This window comes from Protopterus annectens, chromosome 12.part0 (assembly GCF_019279795.1).
Source record: "Protopterus annectens isolate FY-2018-M chromosome 12.part0, PAN1.0, whole genome shotgun sequence".
NCBI classification, from domain to species: Eukaryota; Metazoa; Chordata; order Ceratodontiformes; family Protopteridae; genus Protopterus; species Protopterus annectens.
In genome coordinates, this window is record NC_056746.1 from 410,447,274 (window position 1) to 410,474,525 (window position 27,252).

General features: G+C 36.1%; 1 protein-coding gene across 3 annotated transcripts in view; it reads right to left on the reverse strand.

Moving 5' to 3' along the window:
* ADAP1 (ArfGAP with dual PH domains 1) overlaps positions 1-27,252 on the reverse strand; it is a 1,397,730-nt gene that overhangs the window by 804,219 nt on the left and 566,259 nt on the right. For all 3 annotated transcript variants that reach the window (XM_044089521.1, XM_044089522.1, XM_044089520.1), the window contains one exon: positions 671-762. In XM_044089521.1, the coding sequence (XP_043945456.1) occupies positions 671-762 (92 nt within the window). The remainder of the gene's footprint in view (positions 1-670; positions 763-27,252) is intronic.

Consider the following 27,252-nt stretch of genomic DNA (forward strand, 5'->3'; position numbering starts at 1 on the left):
ACCACAAAGACATATGCTAGAGCATTTTTGCAGTTTTTCATTTGCCAGTCCTGCTTTCATCCATGTCCTACATCACAATTTCACAGCAGTCTACTTGGCCCCAGGAAAACACAAGATGTACAAACATTTGATCAAAACACATAAAGGCTTTGGCTTGTGCTAAGAGATAGCATAATGCAGCAGCATTCTGATACTTTCTGAAAGCAATTTCAGAATACAGCGAATATCACTCCTGGAATCAAGAACATAAGGTACAAGCAGTTTAATCAACTGCAATTACAAGTACTAACTGAACATTCTAATAAAATCTTGTTTGAAAAAGTGCAAACTGTCATTGAAGTCACAGTCAAAGGGAAACTGTTACAGCTGACTTTTCACTTAAAGACATACTAAATAGGATTCTGCCAATATTAGTCTTACTGAATTAGCAGTACAGTGTTGTGACTCTATATGAAAAAAACCCACATAAGCAATAAACAATTTGTGACCATGAAAAGAAAAATTTGTGTTCCTTGTGGGGGCAGCTCAACTAAAAGATTATAGGAATAATATATGAAGAAAGTTACTCAGACTGCTGCATTTTCACAGAGCCTGAACACTTTAAATGAATTATATTTAAAATAGCTGGACTGTTGCTGATAAAGGTAATACCACAAAATAGTGTACTTACGCACAGTCACTATACGTCGGTCTATAATAAAATGGTGGCACCTTAGATTCATATTTTGCTTTTCCATTCTTGTTCCCAGTGCAGGCCATAAACTGTAAAAGACAGAAAGAAAGAAAGATGGGGCATAAGTGATCAAAATGAACTTACTTCACAATTGTTGCTACAGAAAGCCACATGAAACTGCTAAATTGTAAAAAAAAAATCTCTTGTCACTGACTACTGTAGGCCTGTTGCATCTATGGGCAGTGGGGATTAACTCCTAGGCGATATCCCAAGAAATGAATTGCATTAATAAAGTCCATAAGGTGAAACACATTTACTTCATGCTCCTGCTGATGAGATTAAAGTCTCTCTTTCATTTTGAAAACTTAATATCTAATCACAACATTGTTAGTTTCAAAAACCTAATTATGTTCATCCTGATTTGTCCTGAAAACCTAATTATCTACTATATCCCATTCTCATTCATCAAGGGTGATTAAGGTCTCTGATGTAACTACCTTGGATTCCTATCATGTGTGTGAGGACTGCAACTGACATCCCCACTACAAAGGAAAATGAATAACCATTCAACCTGCATAACAGCGAATTCCAAAATGCAATGTACTGTACACCAACCCCCACACACACACACACACACACACACACACACACACACACACACACACACACACACACACACACACACACACATGCACACACACACACACACACACACACATACACATACCCACACACAAACACGCACACACACACACACACACACACACACACACACACACACACACACGCACACACACACGCACACACACACACACACACACACACACACACACACACACACACACACACACACACACACACACACACACACACACACACACACACACCACAAAAACATGCTAGCTCCACAGTTAATAACTGCAGTGAAATCCTGGAGTTATAGGAGGCAAATCACACAATGATTTATGAGGTAGAAACAGCATTAACAACCCTGAATAGGCAACAGGCTGTACTCACTGTTGGTAATGTTGGTGTTGCAAGTTGTTGCCCTTAGCACTGCAATGTCAAATATTCATGTCTAACATGTCATGCCCTTCCAGCACTGAAATTCTGGACCAGTATCATGCAGATAATAGTCCTTTCTGGATCATTTTGCTATCATCGTGAAGGGGCTTGTGTATCTCAGCAAAGCTATGAGCTATACCACGTAGGACAGGCAACTGTTGTACAATTTTTGGGGGCTTGTAACAGAACACATATTTTGACACCTTTTTTATTTGCTATGATGAGTACTCCATTTATTCTTTAAGATTATTGTACATAGTAGAAAATATGATAATAATATGATAAAAAATGGCTTTTCCTGGTTAGGGGTCACCACAGCAGAACTCTGGTCCACTAATGATTGGCAGTAGACTTTCACGAATGCCGAGGTGCCAGCTTGACATTCAACCTTCATCTAAGGCACGCTCATTTACGCATGTCTTTCAAACGCCCACCCAACCGCAGGGAGGACATGTAGACTCCACACAGAAGGCACTCCCCACACTCCAGCTGAGAATCGAACGGGAGAACCTCTTGCTGTGAGGCAACAATACTACTGCTGCACCACCGTGGATTAAAATTCCCAAGATAGTGTTTATTCTTGTCATCTCAGTCTTAGACACATTAATTTTACCATGGTTTATAGTTCTTACATTTTAAGTTCCAGTGTTGTATAATTTTTTGCAGCGTTGGACATTCCTTTCCTCAGTGAGAACTTCAACACTTCTTTTTGGTTTTAATCCATTTTCATCATTAACTCTAAAAATACTTCTGTGTGTTGTCTTCCCTTTTCCAGCATTATATTGACATCTTCAGGCCCCAGAGTTTAATTTTCTGGTGTCATTTTGATGTTCCTCTTGCTGTTTTTTTTTTTTTTTTTAATGAGATTTTCTTGGTTAAAAAACAAAATACTGAATTGGCTTGCACAGTGGACCATATTTTAGCAGATCTCTCTCTCTCTCTCTCTCTCTGTCTCTCTGTCTCTCTCTCTCTCTGTCTCTCACTCTCTGCCATGACTTGCCCTCTTAGGTGGCCCTTCAAGGTCTATATTAGTATGTCGACAGGGCTGAATATCGAATGCCCTTAAGTTGACACATATAGCATGACATGCCTAAATTTCGAATGGCCAAAACAGCAGTTTTTTTCCCAGGGAAAAAAAAATCGCTGGGCCGTTGTTGGGAATTTGCCGTTTCCTCCATTGTAGTGTGATCTCAGAGTTGGTATATTTAAGTAAGGGGGTGTGGGAGGCACAACCCCCCCACACTTTATTTTGTCTGTTGGTTTGTTTGTTTTTTGTTTGTTTTGTTGGCCCAGCAATTTTTTTCTGTCGGAAAAAAAAATCTCTGTTCTGTCCATTTGAGATAGTGACATTTCTTTCAGTATGTGTCGGCGTAAGGACGTTCAATTTTCTGCCCTGCTAATATGCTAATATAGACCCTGTAGGACCACCTAAGAGGACAAGTCATGGGAGAGAGAGAGAGAGAGAGAGAGAGAGAGACAGATGGAGTACTCATCACAGCAAATAAAAATGGTGTCAAAATCTGTGTTCTGTTACAACTCCCCAAAAATTGTAGAACAGTTGTGTTTATACTCTGCCCACTGATGCTGAAGAGTAAAAGGTTATCCAATTTTATGTCGGTCTGCAGCACCTTTTAGAAATAATATTAAGGAAAAGCTATTACATTTATCACAGGGGATTGGAATGCTATAGTTCATTAAAAAATAAAGCCAGACATAGAATGGAAGAATTTTGCTAGGATAAATCACTAAGAAAAGGCTTTAAAAATGGATATCACCAGACAGCCTTTACCAAAATCAGACTAACTACATACTTTGCAGTCAGAGATGGAAGAGTTCTACACAATCAGTAAAAATAAGACCTGGAGCTGACTGTGGCTCAGACCAACAGCTTCTTATTGCAAAGTTTAGAATTAAACTAAATTAAAGAAAACAAGAAAAGTGCCCATAACATTGAGAAATTCTCCACCCTATAAGCTCCCCTCACTGAAGAATATAGACATCGGGGTCACTATCAAGACATGGCTTAATTCCACAGAAAGTACTCCAACAGTGCAAGGCTTCAGTGCCTTCCACATATTTTGATCATCAACTGCACAGACAGGGACAAAACAAGAAGGAGTCTTGATCTACTTTAGGAACAAGTACAATCCTAGGTTGGTTAATCAGGACGATGCCTGGAGTTTATCCATTTGCAACTCACTATAGACATAGTTTCATACCATAATCTAGCAAACCAGAGGTCAGCCTCTGTCCCAAGCATCCTATAGCTCATACCTCCACCTACTGGAGGCACTCATTAAACAAAATACCTTATTCATGGAAGACTTTACTCCTCTATAGACTGAGAAACTTACAAGGCATCAAACTTACATACACAATTATTCCTGGACTTTAGGAAAAAAAACACAAATAAAAGGAGATACACAAATACCCTTGACCAGATAGTGCTCACGCCCAACAGGGGTTCAAACATACTGGACTTGGTACTCACCAATATGGATGAACATTCAACCCTCTCCAGTATGACTTCCTTATTCGTGTGGTTGGACCACAAAGCTGTCTCCTTTGAAATAAAAATCAACTGGTAACTCCCCAGCAAATCCTGTAAAATTTAGGAATTATTCCAAAGCAAATTACACCCTATTAAGTGACAGTTTGCCAAAATTCAATGCCCCTCCTAACCCCAGGTTCACAGAAATGTATGCAGAATTATTCACCAATACCATGTACAACCATCTAAATGAGTATATATTGGCTGCTCTTCCTAGTAGAAGTAAGCCACCCCACCCCAAAAAAAAAAAAAAAACCTAAAAACAAGCCACACTTGGTGGAATCCTAAACTTAAAAGGGTATCTAACAAAAGGAAAAATGTCATGGCTAAAATCAGAAAGAATAACTCTCATAATAATAGTAAGTGCTCTCTAATTAAACTAAACAGGAAACTAAGAGGACTTAAGGCCAATTATAAGGTCATGATAGCCTCACAGGCTAAAGACAACCACAATACCTTCTACAGCTATGTCTGTAACCTAAAAGGCAGAACACAGCTGTCTGCTGAACTGGTGGTTAGGGGGTGCCACCTTCACTGAGCAGAGCCACATAGTGAATCTGTGGACAGATAAATTTAGCTCAAACTTCATCCCCCACTCCCCCTGCCTTCCCCATGAAATACATACTAGCATAATCCCCTAACTATTAGCAGGAATCAGGTCCTGGTGATGCTGTCTAAGGATAAAAACATAGCCTCAGTGGGCATCAACAATATCCCGGGATGCCTTCTAAATAGCTTGAAACATGACCTATCAGGATCACTTGAGTCACTTAATAATAATCTCAGAACAGGCTTTGTATCACAAGAATAGATGACTGCAATGGTTATCCCACTTCACAAGGGTGGACAATCAATTGATCCAAGAAACTACAGATCCATTAGTCTGACTAGTCCAATATGCAAATCCATGGAATAAATTATCATAGAAATGATCAACAAAGATATAGGCAACCTTCAGTCCTTTGACCCAACCTAGTTTGGCTTTCCCAAGGGAAGGCCATGCCTATTAAACCTTGTGGACTTCTTTGAGAAGGTTACTAAAGCAATGGATGAGGGGAAATGGTGTATACTGCTTGCCTGAACCTGGATAAGGTGTTCAATACAATACCCCATTTGGATATAGTTGACAAACTCAGTAAACTGGGCATAAACTCCTACATAACTCCTACATAACTCCTACATAACTCACTGCATTGCCAGTTGGCTCACAGACAGTACCCAGGAAGTCAGGACTAGTGAGACCACCTCCATTAATAGACTGGTCACCAGCAGGATACCTCAGGGCTCCATGATGGGAATGCCCTTATTTGGCATCTATTTTTTGGAAATAAAGGCTAATGTTAATGGCCTTCGGCTGCCCAAGTTTGCAGGTAACTGTAAATTAAGAGCAGTTGTAGACTTCACCCATGACACAAACACCTTACAAGAAGGTCTAACACATACAAATGTCTGGTGCCAAAGTCACAGATTAAAACTCAATGTCAAGAAATAAATTAAAGTGCCTTTTGGGAAAATAGCCACCCAGGCTAATTACTCCATCGATAAGATGCCCCTAAGAGCTGACCAGGTAGTCAGGGATTTGGTAACACATGAAGATAGTAATCTGGCCTTTGACTAACATGTGGCCAAGACAGTGAGAAAATCTTCTATATGACCCAATGTATGGGTACAACATCCAGGCCCAAACAAGTTATAATGCTACTTTATTTGGCCCTTATCAGGCCTGTCATTGAGTATAATGCCTCCTTCACCATGTACCTGACCAGACATACACAACAGCTGGAACACCCCAAAGGTTCCTAAACAAGATAATCCAATGTATAAACACCTTGTCCGATACAGATCACCTTAAAGCCCTGCCTATATACTCTGTCTCTTACAGGTTACTGGGAGGTGATCTATGTCTGGCATGCAACTCATCCTCAGATCCAGCTCTGATAGACCTTTTGCACATCCACAAAACAAACAGCAGCAGTAGATCCAAGGATTTAGAGTTTGTTTGCAACATAAACAGGACAAGCTGTATCTCAGAGGATTTGTATGCTCTGGAACAGGGTCCCCATCTACATGAAGCACAGTCCATCCCTAACTCTATTTACATGTAACCTTGACCAACATATGGGAAATCATAAATTCACCCTGGGTCTGACCCCATGTCTCTAATAGAGGCAGACAGTAACTATGCCAAAACTAACATGCCCCATATAATCTTTAGAAACTTCCTAACTAAAATACCCACCTCCTAATAAATGCCCATGATACATACGGATAAAATCTGGTTGGATTGTTCAGCTAGGCTTATAAAGGCCCTGGTCTTCATTAGCCTAGTATATACCTAAGAACCTTTGTATTGAAGGTACAAGAAAGCTTGTTTGGCAATTGAACTCCGAGGGTTGAGCCAGAAGCTACTGCTAGAATTACAGGAATTCTGTTGCTTATTTAGCTGTGAATTGCAAATACTTTAATTTGATGCATAAAAGGTTAATAAATATACCTTAATCAGGTCGAGTTACCATTGTTAAAGGCCTCCTGACACTCACCTGTATTATTAGACCTCTGTAACATCCAGAACCAATTGCATCTGCCCATTAATTTACTACATCTCCTCCCAGAAACCTGGCTGTCAATTAGACTAGTTAAACTAACTCCTGGTCCCATCTACTTTAGTAAACCACCGTTTTCATCTTAAACATGTTTAAAACCAGGAACCTTCTTATCCAGTTCCATAAAACTGCTCCTTACAAACCTACTCCTCTCTATCTCCCCATAAATCACAGACACAACACAACATATTACCTTACCCCTACCTATATAAAAGGACACAACAACACAACAAAACAAAAACATTCGGGATATACACCCAAACCCAGGGCCAACTTCCCACCCCAATACTGCATAAACCAATCATCAAAGATGAAGAGATTCTTTAACCTGCATGGATTCTCCCAAAAAATAGTATCCATAACTGGTTAGAAACAAGAAGAAATTTGTTCCTCAGCAATTGGAAGAACTCAAGTCCTGTAAACTGGTCTAAGCTCACTTTTAATGACACATTCCTAAATATTCTTGACAATCATGCTAAAAAAAGAAAATTAAACTTAGAGACAAAGCTTGGATAAATTAACACCTTCTTTACAGAAACTGGTTCTTCTACTGAACATCTAAACTACAGACCCATATTATTCTATCTATCTCCAATAGCAAAATCATGGAAAGATGTGTCCATAAACAACTCTCTAAACAATCTATTGACTAAATCTCAACATGGCTTCAGACCCCATCATAGCATGACCACTGCCCTCCTTTCTTTACTGACTCATTAATAAAAATCATAAACTTGCATATCAGTCAAACAATAAAACTGTCAAATAGAAACTTGGATCCTTGTGGTATAAAATAAAAACCCCCTCACCCCCCAAAAAACTAAACTGCACATAATCTACTCTTTCTCCACACACTCATGCCTCTCTCTTGCATATCAGTCAAACAATAAGACTGTCAAATAAAAAACTGGATCCTTGTATAGAAAAAAAGTTCCTCACCCCCCATGCCAACTAAACTATTTGCACCCATTCTCTCTCTCACACACACTTCCTCCTCCTCTCCTGTCTCTTTCCTCAATATAGGCGACATTAATAAACTCTCCGTGACTTATCATCACATTGCCAGATTTGTAACAGGTGCCCCCTATAGAACTCATCACTGTAATAACTTAAAGAAACTTGACTGGTTAGAACTACCTAATATTCTCAAACTTAACCAACTCTCTGAGCATACAAAATCATTAAGGAACCAGACAGAAAAAGACTACTGGTCCAAACCATCAAATCCAACAACAAAGGAGGATGCTCTCTATGCCAATTCTATAGGCAAGACTTGGAACTCCTACCTAATAACCTAAGACTTACTAAATTCACTAACTCAATTTAAAAAAAAACCCCCCCTTAAAGACACAAGACACATGTCATGCCATGTGTAAACCCAGACTAGGCTCCTGTCAATACAGCACATCCTACATTAACTGAAAAATTGGGTTACTTCAAGTTCCTATATTATCTGAACATTAATCCTCTGAACTCCTGTAAGGTAATGTTCTGACTCTGTACATAGTTACTTTAATGTCTTGAGATGCATTGGTATACTCAGAGTTGCAATTTTTCTGTACTAAGGCTAATAGCAGCCTAACTATGAATGTTTATTTGTTTGTAACTAGTATCTTTCACATCTTTGTAAATTTTATTGTATTGTATTTTTCTCTGTGGAGCTTTTCTCCGGGCCTCCGCTGAAAATGGACATGTATCCAGTCGGACCATCCCGGTCAACAAATGTAAAATAAAATAAAATAAAATAAAATAAAAGGTAAAAATTAGATGTAAGGAATTAGATATGGAGACAAAGTTCCAGAACTTTGGCCAGAAGCTAGTGATACCTTCCAAAAGGGGGCAACAAAATATATTCCAAACAGAAAGAAGATTCTGAAGACAAAGTGGCTGACTGTGGAGGCTTTAGAAGTGGCTGAGGAAAGAAACTGAGCAAAAGGCAATGAGCTAGGAAAAGTATGTTAAACTAAGTACAGAGTATTTAGAGAATATTAAAGGAAGCTTCCAGGTAAAATGGGCATGATAAAAGACATGTGAGATGGGAGGGATCTAACAGAAGCAGAAGATATTATGAAAAGGTGGTAGGGGGAGTGGCTTAGCATGAGCTTTGAGTAGCAGCACTTTCTCTCTGCTTTGCCTTTTTATTTCTTTTATGACAGGAATGTTTAAGTATAACTAACTAAATAGTAATTTTTATATATATTTAGTATCTCTACATAGTTTAGTTAGTTAATATCAAAAGATATTTTAATTATTTATAACTTTTCCTGTTAAAAATTACAAAAGACAATTTTCTGGCATCAGACTGCAGCATGAGCTTTACTTACTATCCTCTCATCAGGACTCTATATTAAAAAAAGAGTTTCAAACTCTTTTAACTACCATACAGGAATTATCAACAAAATTTGACATAATGGACATGAAAACAGATAGCTTTAAAGAAACTACTTCACAACAAATGGAGACAATACATCTGGATCTGAAACAACAGAAGAAACAAATTACAGGTATTGAAACTTCCTTAAATGACATGGATAGCAGAATACAACTAAATGAACATAACCTGGAAATTCTTCTGAAACAGAATACCTTGCTATTAACTAAAATAGATGATCTAGAAAATAAATCTCAAAGAAATAACATCAGGATATTTGGTTTATCAAATAACCTGGAAGAAAATAACTTACAACTACCTGAAGTGCTTTCTTTTGGTATAGAAAGAGCTCACAGGTCCTTGTCTTCCTTAAAGAATACCAAACGCACTTATACAAAGTCAGTTATAGTTAAATTTTTATCATCTCATGATAAAGAAATAGTTTTGAAGATAATGACTATTCTCCATCTGTTATTTCAAAAAGGAAACATTTACTTCCATTGCTCAAAGAACTGAAAAAAGCACAGATAAAATCACACTTGCTTTTCCCTGCAAGGCTGAAAATCTTCCTTCAAGAGGGTCCGAAGATATTTGAAGAACTTGATGTTGCCATCAACTACATTAAATCTAATAAAATATTGGATGAAATGAATGAGGCAAGCCCAAGTCTCAAAAGAATTGCTGAAAATGGTAATTTGAAACCAGATGAACATAAGAAAAAACTTAAAAAAAAATCTCCTTTTTGTTTTTTCTACATAATGAACTTTCCATTTTCTTTTGTATATATTTTTTCTTTTTATTATGACCCAGAAGTCATGGGATTTGAAAACGGTTCAACAGATGAGTGCCTTTCTTTAACATATAATATTTATAACTTTTATTTATATACTATTTAATTACTTGGTTACATTTAATAACTAGAAGTAGTCAGTATATTATATTTCCCTTTTATTAATATTAGTTTTCTTTATATTAAATATTATTTGGGTTATAATTTAGTATATACTTTCTTTCATTAACAACATTCTACTGTGTTTAGTTTAAATAAAAGCAAAGAATGGGGTAGGGAGAGGTAAAGGAAACAAAGTATACAATATTATTTTTTTTAAGTATTAGATTATTGCCCCACTATAGCTTAAAAAGTTGAATATATAACCTGTTCAGGGATATAATTATAATACTTATAGAAGTTTAGAAGCCATTTGTTGTTTAAAACATTAGTTTAGTATTCTGGTTCTAGTTTATATCTTTAAATACTGCTAGAATGTTTATTAAACTAGTTTAAGCTTCCTTTATCATGTTTCTTTTCTTTTTTATAAAAAATCCCTTATAATTATAAATAATTTATTTTAAATATGTTTTTAGATATCCTTATAGAAAGGGGATATTTTGAGATGTCCTTAATTCCTTCGGGTTGTTACTTAGTGTAGTTAACTATGTATCTTTGCTATGTAGATATAATTTTCTTGTTCTCCGTTTCCTTTTTTGTATGCCCTTGTGGTTCTCATTGGGTATTTGGGCATTATGGCTTTGTTTCATGAGTTATTGGCTGGTGTAGCCTGTGTGTTGTTGGCATTGCTCGTTGGTGTCTTTGGGCATGTAGCAGACCGTGGCATTCAGGTTTCCGAGGTTGCTTTTTTTCTGTTTCTTTTCACCTGTTGTCTTCCCTGATATTTGTTGAGAGCTTTGACTCTTGTTGGAGCATCTTGTGTAGCTCTTGAGCCACTATAAACCTTCATCTGAAGAAAAGAAAGCTCACAGTTTCCCTCTGGAAAAAATTGAAGCTGTTTTGTTTTCTTCCCTTATTTGGCGATGTGACCGCACGTTTCTTCAAACAGCTGCAAGAGCTGCATGACATCACTGATGACACAGCGTTCTTCAGAAAAAGGAAGTAAACATTTTATAAAGCCTTTTGGACATGCTTAAAAGTTTTTTTTTCCTCATTTCTTTTTACCATTGAGATGTTTATGTGCTGTGCAATTAAATAAAAAGATAAATAGTGGCTGAATCTGTTACATTTGATACTAACTTCTGTTTAGTACATGATTATCACAGGAAGGATTACTTGTGACTAAGTAAAAGCTCATTTATAGCATATTTATACACATTAAGCTACTTTAAAAAGAAATATGATTTACAATAATTCTCTATCTTCTAGGTTTAAATATACTGAAACACTATTCACATTAATAACTACTTTACATTCTAGTAATTACAATGCTATTGGAATTTATGCCACTTTCTGTACATTACATTATATACTATTTTTTTATTTCTGCTTAGCAGAAGTAACACACAAAAGGTTAACCTTAATATCTACAAATACAATAATTTTAGACTTGTCTCACAGACTTTGCATGGGTATGTAATGAATGAGTAACTCAGAAACATTTCTAAAAATAGCTAGTTGGTTTTACTGGCCCATAATTGAACTATAATCAATATACTGGTTATGGGTCCTGTTTTATTACTATGTCATGATACAAGTTTAAATCAATAGTTTTGTTTTAATCATTTAGTTGTAAAAATGTATATCATTTGATTTATATGTGCTGTTGCAACCATACTAAATCATACTATTTTTAGTTAAAAATTGAGGTCTTTTTTCACATTTTTGGTCCTATATTATATACCACAACTTCCTTTCATTTTAAACTAAAGCAGTTATGTTACAATAATATACCCTGTCACTGAGAGTCTCAATTTTATTTACAAATGCACTGGTGGGGTAAATAGATCAATGTTTCATATTTAGATACATAAACATATATTTTTACTTCATACTTGCAGGGATATATTTAAATTTGATTCATGAGTTTTGAGTTTTAAAAAATGTTTTTAGTGTAAGAAAGTATTTTGGACACTCCTAGGCAACAATTTTATATTATGAAGGAATATACAAATGTGATTTCTATTATATCTACATACATCACAAAAACTTTGTTTAGTTTCATACTTTTCACTATTTTTAGTCAGGTTAAATATAAATTTAAATAATCACTTCATTTAGTTTAGTTAAAATATATGTATTAGTGTGAGATGTTTAAGAAGTGGTTCTAGTAATACACTGATTACATACAAATCAATAAGTAAATAAGCTTACTAGTGATTTAGTAATTATGACATTTTTGAATAGTTAAATTACATGTATATTACAAAGCCATGTTTTAAAATGATGAAACAGTATATATGTCAGGCAGTGCATGATAGAAACTTGCTGCTAGTAGGAATGTTAATTTGAGTGATTAATGCTACTCAAATTAGGAGTTTATAACTTCAGGTGGGCTTTAAAAGGTTTTCTTGTTAATTGTTTTTGTTACAATTTCTTGATAACAATTTTTTAGATGTTCACAAAAATAAGATTAGTTGGTTATTTAACTATTTGTAACCGACAATCATTTTTCTGTATATTATACTATATAATGTGCTGTATTACATTCTTTTTATTTTTTCCAATTTACAAACTAAAATGTAATAGGTATTTTAGTCAACATATATTGCAATTCAACAAACTAACAATATGACAACACTGCGTTGTATTTCTCTTAATATAAATGGTCTTAATAACACTAACAAGAGAATATCTTTGAATAAGTATTTACAATTGCATAATTCACAATTAATTTTTCTCCAAGAAACTCATTTAATAGATGAAATTTCCAAATTATAATTTAAATCTTTTTCAATTCTTGTTAGTTGTGAACATTCACAAAAAAGAGGTGTAGCAATATTATGGAATAACAAATTACCACAGCCTAAAATTTTAAACACATACAAAGATAATAAAGGTATGGTAGCTTCTATTATTATACAATTTAATAATTTAATATTCACACTAATAAATATGTATTGGATTCCGGGCTACAGACATCAGCACAACAACATATTGATCATATTATTCAATTCTGTAAGGGTAATATTATCTTAGCTGGTGATTTTAACTGTATCTTTAGTAGCTCTGATTCTTCCTTCAAAGGTGAAAGAAAAATTTCAAGTTCAGCTAAATTATTAAAAAAGTTTTCCAATTCTTTTTTATTAAAAGACATTGATAATTATGCTGACCCAAAGTCGCTACTGTACACATTTTTTCGCACAGGCACAACACTTCTTCAAGAATAGATAGAGTTTTTATTACAAATAGTTTAATAGATTCTTTAAGTAATGTAAAAGTTATCACATGCCCCCTTTCAGATCACAATTCTATAACCTTTGAATTATATATTCCTACTAACACCAATGCTCAGATAAAAATGAATCCCAGCATATCTCACCAAATTAAAAGATTTCAACACTTTCATCCTGCAAGAAATTCATAGCTTATTAGAATTCAACACTGTTTTTTATAAATATAAATATATTAATTGTAGTTGTAGTTGAAGTTAAATATAAATAGATATATATCATATATTTGTTTATATATATTTTTATATAATAATGTTTAGAAACTAGTGCTGTGAGGTTTATGTTTTCTAAATAAGGCAGCCGATTCTCTGAAATGATATTCCTAGTAACTGAAGCCATTGATATTTTAAGTACAGATACTGATATATTTATATATATATATATATATATATATATATATATATATATATATATATATATATCTTAATACCTGTATATATATATATATATATATACATATATATATGTACTTTATAGTATTTGTCACATATATATACATGTTGTAAGACTATAGTTAAATTTGTAGCGATTAGTTAGCTTAGTTACTCCATTTTATATGTAACTTTTGTATATTAAAGTTACTAATTGTAACTGAATATATTTACATTTCAAGGCTTTAATAAATTCATGTTGATTATCAGTAGTTAGAATTTATATCGGAATGCATCACCGTTTATTCGGCACTGAATAAATTATGCTGCTACGATCTAATGGAGTTTCTTACTGAAACTGAAATTGAAGTAATTGACGTCATCATATATATTTATAATTCTTAAATATCAGGTAATCTAGAAATAGATGTACCTTTCATAACAGCACTATATTTATGGTTTTATTTTAAAAGAAAAAATCTTTTTACAATTTATGCATCAATGTCAGATATTTCGTGCTCAATGGTTTTAAATGAACACTCATGTTTTTGTAGGTTTGCAGTCGGAGATCTTTCCGCTGCAGAAATCTTTTATACCTATAAGTGTGTGAAAGTATAGTTTCTATATAACTTGTGATTTTTTAACTGTCTGTTCTGTTTTGTGAGCACAATATGGTTAGACATCATGCGATGAACTGTTTGTCGACTTCACATTAGTCAGTCTTAAAAGAACTTTTTGGAGTGAGAACATTTTGTCTGTTTGTTAACAGTGCCTCTTTAAATACTGATTGTTGCAGCTAATTAAATGGGGTTTGGTTTTTAATTGTTATATTATTTAAACTATGTGTGTGGGGTTATTCATTGTCTGAGGAAGCGTGGCTGTGACCACGCGAAAGCGCTTACCTTTACCCACTGTGTTTTAGATTAAAGAAGACTTTTTATACAATTACTACGTCTACTGATCTACTTTTTGGATTATTAACTGTGATTCTGCTTGCTATAAGAATTATAAATATATATGATGACGTCAATTACTTCCCTATACTCATCACTCATCAGACCAATGATTGAGTACAATGCCCCATTCGGAATGTATCTGACCCGACACTTGCAGCAGCTGGAGAGGCCACAAAAGTTCCTCACCAAAAGGATAAAGGGTCTCAAACATCTGTCCTATGCTGCCCGACTGAAAGAACTCCAGCTCTATTCAGTCACTTACCGCTTGCTCAGAGGTGACCTTTGCCTAACATACAAGGCCATGTCAAACCCAGATTTGATTAATATGCTTCACCTCAAAAAATCTAGATCCGTCGGAGCCACAAGGGCGGGAGACTTAAACCTCGACACGGCTATTAATAGGACGTGCTGGAGGGATAGATTCATCACCCAAAGACTCCCTATGCTGTGGAATAAAATCCCGGTATATGTGAGGCAGAGCACCTCGCTGGCCTTGTTCAAGAGAAATCTTGACCAATGGATGGGAGATCGCAGATATATCCCAGGGATTACCTCAGTGTCACTGCTCGACAGAGGCACAGCAAAATAATGGGTATAGTTCCCCATACTAAAGGGGTGGCGTAAGCCACAAAACTATGGGCTAGGCTTGTAAATGCCCTCGGGCAGATAGCCTAGTATGAACCTATAACCTATATACTTACATCGTGGTTGAGATCAGGTTTCTGTGTTTAGCACTAATAATAATAGATCTGAATTTTTTTATTTGGGATACAATGAAGGCATATCTATATCGCAGAGTAATTGACTGGTATAAGAAAAAAGACTGTCATGGGATAAAGAACTAAAAGAGATACAAACAAAACTAGACACCTTAAATCGCGAATTATTAAAGAACCCACAAGTAAAATCTAAATTGGATGAGCTAAAAATCTTAAATAAAAAATACCTCGAGATTCTTAATCATAAAACTAAGATAAGCTTAGAGAAATATAAATTTATTAATTTTTCAATTAATCCAAGATCTCTGAATATTTTATTCAATAAAGTAAAAAGATTGAATAAATTAAATCATATTAAAGAAATATATTCATCCCCACAAAAAAAAGTTTCTGATTTGAATAATATATTAATCAAATTCAGTCAATTTTTTCTTAATTTAAACCAGTCCCCCACATCAATAAATTTAAGTAAAGATATTCAAGCTTTTGTTAATAATACCTCTAAAAGTAGATTAACAAGTGAGTAAACTAAGATTCTAGATAGACAAATTACTTTAAATAATATTTAAGAACAAGTTAACACCCTTAAGCAAAATAAAGCACCTGGTAATGATGGAATTATTCCAGAAATTTACAAATTGTTTCCTGAAAAAGCACTAACTCTATTACTTTTAGTGTTTAACACTATACAATATAAAAATATTACTCCTCCCTCGTGGAAGTATACATTTATCTCTCCTATCTTAAAACCTGAAAAAAGATCCTACAAAATGTAACTCATACAGACCTATTTCTTTACTAAATATGGACTACAAAACATTTATGTCTGTATATGCAAAAAGACTTAAGGTATTTCTCCCCAACTTAGTAGATGAAAACCAAACAGGTTTCATAATAAACAGAATAACATATGATAATATTAAAAGAGTAATAACTTTAATTGAACCAATTAAAAGTCTAAAAAATAATTTTACTATAGTCAGCTTAGACATAAATTGTGCTTTTGACTCTGTCAACTGGAATTACTTATTTATTATTTTACAGGAACTCAATTTTTCAAGCAATTTTATAAATCTTCTTACACAGTTATATATAGGTTCACAAGCTTATATCAAAATAGGCTCTAGCATATCCCTACCCATACCTATTACTAAAGGCACTAAACAAGGTTGTCCTTTATCCCCGATATTATTAACTTTAGTTATGGAGCCCTGGGCCAACTTGATTAGAGATAATAGTAACATTAAGAGATTTGATATATGTCTTAACAAATCTTCAAAGATTCAGATGTTTGCAGATGATATTTTAATTACCTTAGGTGGCAAAAATCCAACAATGCAAGAATTATTTAATGACATAGATTATTTTCAAAAAAATTCAGGTTTTACATTTAATCACAATAAAACACACATTTTATTATCTGGCACAAAAAAATATAATATACAGAATTAATCTGAAAAATATGTTTCACAATCCCAACAAATAAAGTATCTAGGAATAATTATTACTAATAATTTAAAAGAAATCCAAAAAATTTAACAGAAATAGATAATATAATACTTCCAGTGGTTAGCATTGTCGCCTCAAAGCAAGAGGTTCTCTGTTCAATCCTTGGCTGGGGTGCCTTCTGTGCAGAGTCTGTATGTCCTCCTTGTGGTCGTGTGGGTTTCCTCCGGGTCCTCTGGTTTCCTCCCACATCCCAAAGACATGCTGCAGGTGGATTGGAAACTCTAAATTGGCCCTAGGTCTGTGTGTGTGTGTGTGTGTGTGTGTGTGTGTGTGTGCGCGTGTGTGTGTGTGCCTTCGACACTGTAAAACTCCACTGCCAAACATGAGCGGACAGGTGACCTGCTGTGGTGACCCCTAACTGGGAAAAGCCAAAAGAAGAAGAAGAAAAGAAGAAGAAGATAATCTAATACTTCGATGGTCTAAAATAAAATTTTCAATGGAAGAGAAATTATCAGTTATAAAGATGATTCTTTTACCAAAAATGTTATACATAATCCAATCTATTTCCATACCTCTATCATTTGCAGTAATTAAAAAGTTTAATACTATTATTAAAAAAATTCTAGGGTATCCAATTAAACCCAGAATATCCTTAACATACCATATGTTTAGTTGGGATAATGGAGGCATTGCTTTACCAAACTTAGAAATTTACTCAATTTCTTCAGTCATTAAAACAATTTTGTACCTTATATAGACAGTAAATACTCAGCAAAATGGAAAGACTTTATCCTATCCTCATCAATAAATCCAAATAGTAATGATCAATTTAAGTGAAAATTATTGAATAATACATTCATATGGAAACTAAAGGAACATTTTTCTTTATGTCCTATACAACATTTTATATCAAACTATATAAATATGATAGTAAAATCCTTTAAAAATGTTATACATAGATATCAATCCTATGAAAATTGGATATTCCTCATTTTCCCTAAAGCATATACACAGGGGGTTATCTTCATCACAAATTTTCAAACAATGTCAACACTTGTAGAAAAACAATTGATTTACTGGTATCAACTGGTAAAACATATTGAATTACAATCCATAAATACTTTGTTGGAAGAAAATAGCCTCAATCCTTCATTATGGCTTGATATACAAAAAGCTAGAAATTATGTTAAGAATAAACTTGACTTAATACGTTCTTCAGTTAAAAACTCAATTCCCAAATTCATTCAATACCTAATTGTTTTTGAGAACAATTAAATAAAAATTAATCTATTTTATATATATATATATATATATATATATCTTTATATATATATATATATATATATATATATATATATATATATATATATATATATATATATATATATCATCAGATTTAGATAAATTCCCTGATAATTATTGGAAATATTTTTCAGAAATTAGTAAAACTACTTTGTCAGATAAAGACAAATTAAATTTCTTTTGTCTACAGGTAAAACTACTACATCACTTAAATGGAGATTGTTTACCTGGAGATTTTTAAATAGATCATTCATCACTCCTCATAAAATAAAGAGATGTTTAAAGAAGATATATTGTGTTGGAGATGTTTAGAGATACAAAATGCTGATTGGACACATACATAGTCTTTGAATGTTCACATAAAAAAATATTGGGATGATATCAAAATTTCTTACAAGCAATATTTACTGATAATTTCCAACTTACAAAGTTATTAGTTTGACTTAATTCACCGATTCTGTCCTGTGCAAAACCAAATAAATATTCACTTCTTTGGTCTGTATTGTCCAAAGCCTGGAAAGAAATAACTAGAAATTGGAAATCTTCACAATCTCCTTCTTTTCAAAACTTTAAAGATCTTCTCTTGGAAGTATCCAGACTAGAATCATGAACAATTACATCTAGATTCTCTAGGAACACAGCAAAATATAACCAATGGCTGAATATAATTAATTAGAAAATCAATAACAGGTTTTTATTAGTTAGCTTATATGCATTTGATCTAAATAGTTTTATTTATTAATAAGTACAGTGAACATCTTTGTATTTAGCTCATTGTCTTTTTTTTATTTGTTATATCTGAAACTTGATCTTTACTTAATGTATTACAAAAAATATTCAATTTTATGTGAACAATTGTATGCTTCAGTAATAACTTTAATAAAACTTTTTCAAAAAAAAAAAAAAAAGAAAAGGTGGTAGGACTATACAGAAGAACCATACAATAGGGACCGCAACTTCACTGGTTCATGCAAAGGCTATTTCCCTGATCTAGAAATAGACATCCTAGAGACTGAAGTTAAATGGGCCCTAAAAAGGCAGGAAGTGATGAAAGTCTGCTGCATGGAATTTGTCAACAAATTTGGAAAACAGAGCAGTGACCATTTTTTGGTAAAGGTCAGTTTATACTCCAATGTCAAAAAATAGAACAATGCTAAAAAATGCTCAAATTATTAAACAATTACACTTGTTTCACATGATAGCAAGGTAATATTCAAGATCATACAAGTTAGACTTCAACAATATATGGACCGAGAATTGCCAGATGTACAATCTGGTTTAAGTGGCATTGGTACATGAGATGAAATTGCCAAAATCCACCAGATAATGGAGAAAGCCAAAGAATTCTAGAAAAAAATGTTTTCTGTTTTATTGACTAATTCTAAATCCTTTGTGTCAAACATAACAAAATGTGGCAAGCTCTTAGAGAAATAGGGACACAGTGTCATGTTATGTGTCTCCTGAGTAACCTGTATGCAGAACAACAGTTGTAATTGAATATGGAACAAACATGAAGCAACAGTTAGAACTGAATATGGAACAAATTACTGGTTCTGGATTGGAAAAAAAGAGTACAACAAAGCTGTATATTGTATCATGAAAGTTACTTGCAGAACATGTCCCACATGTCATATATATGGGCCATTCACTCCCTCAGATAACCATGCACAGCCAGTAAATTCTGTATCATCTGAGCAAAGACTAAAGTGTTGTTTGCCTGTCTTCTATTCTAGACACACACACACACACACACACACACACACACACACACACACACACACACACACACACACACATATTTATTTATGAGTTTATAATGACTAACACAAAGCATTGAACAAACTTAATAGCAATTGTTTTTAATTACCACCCAAATGCAAACAAATAGGTTACATTTCCAAGTACAAAAATAAAATAATAATAAAAAAAAATGTTTTCATGCTGTTAGAAGGGTTATGGCACATACAAGTTTAGGAGCCACTATAGATCATTACTCAGGGGTGGCTCATAGAGGTGGCTGCTGGACTGCAGCCTACCAATCCCCCAATGAAGAAAACAGAAAACAAACTACATTTTATTTACTTTTTTCTTCTTTTAAAATATTAAGCTTTACCATTATTGTTACAATTACTTAGCTCACAACTCAATACGTGTACTGGTTTGAAACTTTCAGAGGATCCTTTAAAAAGAAAGAAAGAAAGAAAGAAATTCTGGGCCAAAGCCAAAGATACTGGGTGAGAGAGTGGCAACGTCCTAAAAGCAGGGACAGTTTTTAAATATTGCTCCTACAAAATTAAAAAATTGACAGAATAACAGGCTTTGCATTAGCATGCATTTTTCTGAAGGGTATAAATTCTGAAAGTCAAATGTATGTCTGTCATTATTCTTTGACTTCAATCCTCAATGATTCATCAGAAAACCACTTTTTTTTGGAAGAACAGGCCAAAATATGCAGCGAAAATCTGGACATTCTGCCAAAATCTGGATAGTTAAGAGGTTTGCTGACAAGTCCGTGAGGATTACAATTATTAAATAATGACAGACATTTGAGTTTCAGACTGAATACCCTTCACAAAGAGCAGGTTAAAGTAACACTTGCTATTCTAGGAACTTTCTTAGTATATAAAGGCAATATCAGTCCTTCATTTTGGTTCTTTGGACCTTATCATTTTTAGCTTTCTCCTTGACCCTTGAGCTAAGAAGCTGAGAGGTGCTTGGGTGCAGTGGGCCATGCATTATATTCATTAGTAAATGGTGAAGATACATTTTTGTGTAGCAGTTCATTTGATTGCAATTAAACATCTCAGGTCTATAGTCACAGTCATAGTGTCACTATGACTTTGACACAGTGTGTGTGTGTGTGTGTGTGTGTGTGTGTGTGTGTGTGTGTGTGTGTGTGTGTGTGTGTGTGCACGTGTCTGTGATCAGACATCTGAGTTTCAAACTTAAAAGCCTTCAAAAAAGCAATTTAAATGTAAAACCTGATATGTTACCATGTTTCTAAGTACATAAAGAAAATAACTGTCCCTGATTTTGATCCTTTGTCCACCATTACTGTTTTGCTTTCCCGAAGATTCTTGAGCTAATTGGTTGAGACACAGAGGATTTTGATCAGGTCACTGATTGTAACAAGCATATTATATGTTTGACACATAGATGCCAAGAAACTCACCTTAAGAGCAAATCTTGGCATCCATGTCAAGAACACAATGTTTCATTACGAGTGGAGAGTCGATCATAATTCGTTATAGTGTAGGGAGATTTACCTTCTCTATGTACTACTAGTTAATGAAACATTAGATTAACAAAAGAAAAACATGTGATATGTTGCAGCAACTTTGAAAGCTAGTAAAGCAGTGAAGAAGTGGTTGACATCTATATTATCTGTGTAAAGGATGGGATTGTAACCAAAGGACTGGATATACTTTAGCAGACAGAAACAGGAGTGGACACAAAGCTATTTTAGGCCATGCTGCTACTGTTTTCTGGTCAGTGCTGACTGCTTTAGTGCAAACTCAGTGTTAATTACACCAAGGAGGCACTTAACAATTCACTAAGTTTGGGTCTTTATCTGTAGTAGCGCTTAAGCAGGACATGATTTAAACATTTTTGAGCAAAATCATAGCGCTCCATGCACTACACATTTGTTGGTGGAGAGTCTGCAGTAGGTTGCCATTGTATTCTGACAGCAGTGAGCTAAAAAATAAATGCCTGTCTGTTGGTTATTTATGCAGTTGTTTATCCACTTATTCATTCATCTAATCACAATCAAACATTTGAGATGTACAATCACAGTCATAAAAGTGGTTGTAATTGATAGTTACATCTGTGTAAGAATGTGTGTTTGTGTGTGTGTGTGTGTGTGTGTGTGTGTGTGTGTGTGTGTGTGTGTGTGTGTGTCTAGATTTAGGGGGATTAAAATTACAGTGTCTAATTATTGTTTATTTTATTCCATTCTGATATCTGAAGTGTATACATTCAATAATGTTTGCTTTAATTGCTGGGTAAAGGTCGGTCTCTGCATGAAAGTGATTGACAATATTGTCATTTGTTCAAGTTAAGCAGTCATTATTCTGGTTTTGCTGACGTGGTGTGCATTTGTGTGAAGCCAGGTTTTATACTTAACTGTTTGTATCACAATCATATCTGATGTGCACCATCAAAAAGTGGCTGTAATTTATGAGCATGGGATTGCTTGTGTTGAAAATAACTGTGTGTGTGTGTGTGTGTGTGTGTGTGTGTGTGTGTGTGTGTGTGTGTGTGTGTGTGTGTGCATGTGTGTGTGTGTAGTGGAGTGGTTACAGTGTAACTAAAAGTAACAAGTGAGCCATGATTTTTTTCACTTTCTATCACAGTCAGTCTTTAACACTATAATCAGTAAGTAAGTGTGTATGGCAGTCTGGGCAGAATGTGTGTGATTACAATCGATGAATGAGAGAGTGTAGCATTGACTAGTGTTGCCATCTAAAACAGCTTGGCTTTCTGGTTGAGTTTTTGACCATAATGCCTTTTGCATTGAGTTTGTATGTACTCCCTGTCTCTGTGTACTTTTTATCCATGTGCTTTGTTTTGTCTATCAGGCCCACAGCAGTATAATATATGGCCCTGGGCATTTGTATCCTTACTTTTTATTTATTTTTATTTATACTTTGTTGACTGGGTTAGTTCCACTATGCCAATGGCCTCTTTTCAGGGGAGACTCAAGGCGGTACTCATACTGACTAGTGGACATTGTTCATCCCAATCTAGCTGCACAGGGTTACACAGCTGCTGTCTTTTTGGAGGGATATGAAAGCAGGCATTATTCTCTGATAGGATTTATATATTCTTGCAAAAATTTGTCTTCTTGGTTTACTAGGGAACTACTATTTTGTTGACTTAGAATATTAAGCTTTAGGCACAACATATTTTTCCTTGAAAGGAGAAATGAGAAACACACTCATAGGTTCATAGGTTCATACCAGGCTATCTGCCCTAGGGCATTTATAAGCCTAGCCAGAGTGTGTTTGGCTTTCGCCACCCATTTTAAAATTAATTTTGCTATGCCCTTTTTCGAGGTTAGTATACTGTCCCTCTGTCTAACAGTGACACAGAAGTGATACCCGGGGTAAACCTATGATCCCCCATCCACTCATCAAGATTCCTCTTGAAGAGAGTCAATGAGGGACTCTGCCTAACCTGGACTGGGATTTTATTCCAGAGTGAAGGGAGCCTCTGGGTTATGAATCTGTCCCTCCAGCATGTTCTATTTATTTCAGTGCTGAGGTTCAAGTCTCTCAAGCACGTAGCTCGATGGGATTTGGATTTTCTGAGGTGCAGCATGTCCATTAATTCTGGGTTGGACATGGCTTTATATGTCAGGCACAGAGCGCCTCTGTGCAGGCGGTATGCCACTGAGTAGAGCTGGAGTTTCTTTAACCAGGCAGCATATGGCATCTGTTTGAGCACTTTGATCCTCTTGGGGAAGTACTTTTGGGGTCTTTCCAGTTGCTGCAGGTGTCTGGTAAGGTACATCCCAAAAGGGGCATTGTACTCAATTATGGACCTGATGAGGGATGAGTAAAGAGGCACAATGACCTCCCCTGATCTAGATGTGAATCCCTTCATGATTAGGTGGGCTATATAAAATGTTTTTCTAACCACTTTGGCCACGTGGTTGTCAAATGAGAGATTGCTATCAACTTGGGTCCCCAGGTCCCTAATTACTTCTTCCGTACTTAATGGATTACCACCTATGTGGTAATTTGTGGGAACTTTGTTTTTGCCAAAGGGGATGACTATACACTTTTTGGCATTTAGCTTGAGGCCATGGCTCTGGCACCAGTTGTCTGTTTCTATGAGGCCGTTTTGGATGATGCATGTGTCGGCTGGAGTGTCAATTATGGCGCCCAGTTTGCAGTCATCTGCAAACTTGGTCAGCCACAGTCCTTCTGTGTTGGCCTGTACCTCCGAGAAATATACCGAACAAGAGAGGTCCCAGGACTGAGCCTTGTGGGACGCCACTTGTAACTGGTTTGGAGTCTGACATGGCTCCAGCAATTCTAACCATGTGGGTTCTGTCCTTGAGCCAGTTTGCAACCCATCTAGTGACATAGGGGTTTATATTTAAGCTGGTGAGCTTATCTATAATGCCTGAGTGGGGTATTGTATCGAAGGCTTTTGCGAGGTCCAGGTAGGCTGTGTGGACCACCTTTCCCTCGTCAATGGCCTTGGTGACTGTTTCAAAGAAATCAACCAGGTTTAAGAGGCAGGATCTGCCCTTAACAAAGCCGAACTGGGTAGGATCCAGTGTTTGTAGGTCCCCAATATCTTTATTTATGACGTCCAAGATGATCCTTTCCAAAGCTTTGCAGACCAAGCTAGTCAGGCTTACGGGGCGATAGTTTCCTGGATCCATTGAGGCACCATCTTTGTGGAGAGGGACCACTGCTGCTGTACGCCACTCTTTGGGTACATATCCTGTAGTAAGGCTGAGATTGAACAGTAGTTTTATGTTTGGGTTTAGCTCTTCTTGGAGTTCATGTAGGACACAGCCCGGGACACCATCTGGTCCCATTGATGCTGTGTTTTTTGCTTTGGAGAGGGCGGCTCTTACCTGAGCATCTGAGATGTCAGGGGGGCAGCACTCTGCTGGGATAGATATTTGCCCTTTTGGTGGGGGAGTTTGCGCTGAACCTGTCAGCTAGGATGTTGGCAATGTCTGTGGGTTCAGTGTATTTTTTGTCATTTTGGACTAATACTGAGCATATCTGGGAATTCCCACCCAGGTTCCTAACATAACTAAAGAAAGCCTTGTGATTATCCTTAGTGTCCTGTGCAATTTTTCTCTCGAAGCTGGCCTTAGACGATTTTATGAGTGCCCGTAGTTTTTTGCTAATACTGATCAGAGATGCCTTCCCTTTTTGGGATTTTGCTCTATCATTTAGTAGCTTCCTCCTTCTATTGTATAGTTTGTTTATGGCTGGGGTCCACCAGACAGGACGTCTGCCTTTGGAGGATTGGGTCTTGGTTTTATTTGGGACTGCATGATCCATGCATTCCTGAAGGTGTTCATAGAATGCATTTATAAAGGATTCTGCAGTCTGAGCAGTATTTTCCACAGGCCCGGGGGCTTTGAAGGATTCCACCTCGGTTTTGAGGAGTGTGAAATTTGCTTTAGAGAAGTTTTTCACTGTGGTTTTCTGGGCAGGAGGTGGGGTCGGGATGTGAATAGGTTCATAGGTTCGTACTAGGCTATCTGCCCTAAGGCATTTATAAGCCTAGCCAGAGTGTATGTGGCTTACACCACCCCTTAGGATGAGAATACTACACCCTTTTAGGGTTTAGTTTACTATGCCTCTGTCTAGTAGTGACACAGAGATGACCCCCGGCATAAACCTACGATCTCCCATCCACTTGTCGAGATTTCTCTTGAATAGAGTCAGTGAGGGGCTCTGCCTAACATGGACTGGGATTCTGTTCCAGAGTGTAGGGAGCCTCTGGGTTATGAATCTGTCCCTCCAGCACGTCCTATTTATTTCTTGTTCTCGTGGCTCTGATGGATTTGGATTTTCTGAGGTAGAGCATGTCCATTAATTCAGGATTGGACATGGCCTTGTACGTCAGGCACAGATCACCTCTGAGTAGGCGACATGCGACTGAATAGAGCTGGAGTTTTTTCAGTCGGGCAGCATATGACATATGTTTAAGACCCTTTATCCTCTTGGTGAGGAACTTTTGGGGTCTTTCTAACTGCTGCAGGTGTCAGGTGAGAAACATCCCAAATGGGGCATTGTACTCAATCATTGGCCTGATAAGAGAAGAGTACAGGGGCACAATGACCTCTCTTGATCTAGATGTGAAACCCTTCATGATAAGGTGGGCAATATAGAAGGTCTTCCTAACCACTTTGGCAATGTGAGTGTCAAATGAGAGGTTACTGTCAGTCTGGGTCCCTAAGTTCATAGGTTCATAGGGTCATAGGTTCATACTAGGCTATCTGCCCAAGGGCATTTATAAGCCTAGCCCATAGTTATTTGGCTTTCGCCACCCCTTTAGTTTGAATAAAACTATGCCTATTATTTTGCTGTGCATCTGTCAAGCGGTGACACTGAAGTAATCCCTGGGGTATATCTGTGATCTCCCATCCATTGGTCAAGATTCCTCTTGAACAAGGCCAGTGAGGTGCTCTGCCTCACATATACCGGGATTTTGTTCCACAGCATAGGGAGTCTCTGGGTGATGAATCTGTCCCTCCAGCACGTTCTATTAATAACCGTGTCAAGGTTTAAGTCTCCCGCCCTTGTGGTTCTGAGGGATCTAGATTTTTTGAGGTGAAGCATATTCATCAAATCAGGGTTTGACATGGCCTTATATGTCAGGCACAGGTCACCTCTGAGCAAGCGGTATGAGACTGAATAGAGCTGGAGTTCTTTCAGTCGGGCAGCATAAGACATATTTTTGAGACCCTTTATCCTTTTGGTGAGGAACTTTTGGGGCCTTTCCAGCTGCTGCAGGTGTCGGGTCAGATACATTCCGAATGGGGCATTGTACTCAATCATAGGTCTAATGAGTGATAAGTACAGGGGGACGATGACCTCCCTTGATCTAGATGTGAATCCCTTCATGATCAGGTGGGCAATGTAGAAGGTTTTCCTAACTACTTTAGCAACATGAGTGTCAAACGAAAGGCTACTGTCAACCTGGGTCCCCAGATCCCTAATGACTTCTTCTGTGCTCAGTGGATTGCTACCTATATGGTAGCTAGGGGTAACCTTGTTTTTCCTGAAGGATATGACTATGCATTTCTTGGCATTTAACTTTAGGCCATGGCTCTGGCACCAGTTATCCGTTTCTGTGAGGCCTTTCTGAAGGATATCTGTGTCAGATGTGTTTTCGACTATGGCGCCCAGTTTGCAGTCATCTGCAAACTTTGTCAGCCATAACCCTCCTGCGTTTGCTTGTACTTCAGAAAAGTAGATGCCGAACAAGAGTGGGCCCAGGACTGAGCCCTGTGGGACACCACTTGTGA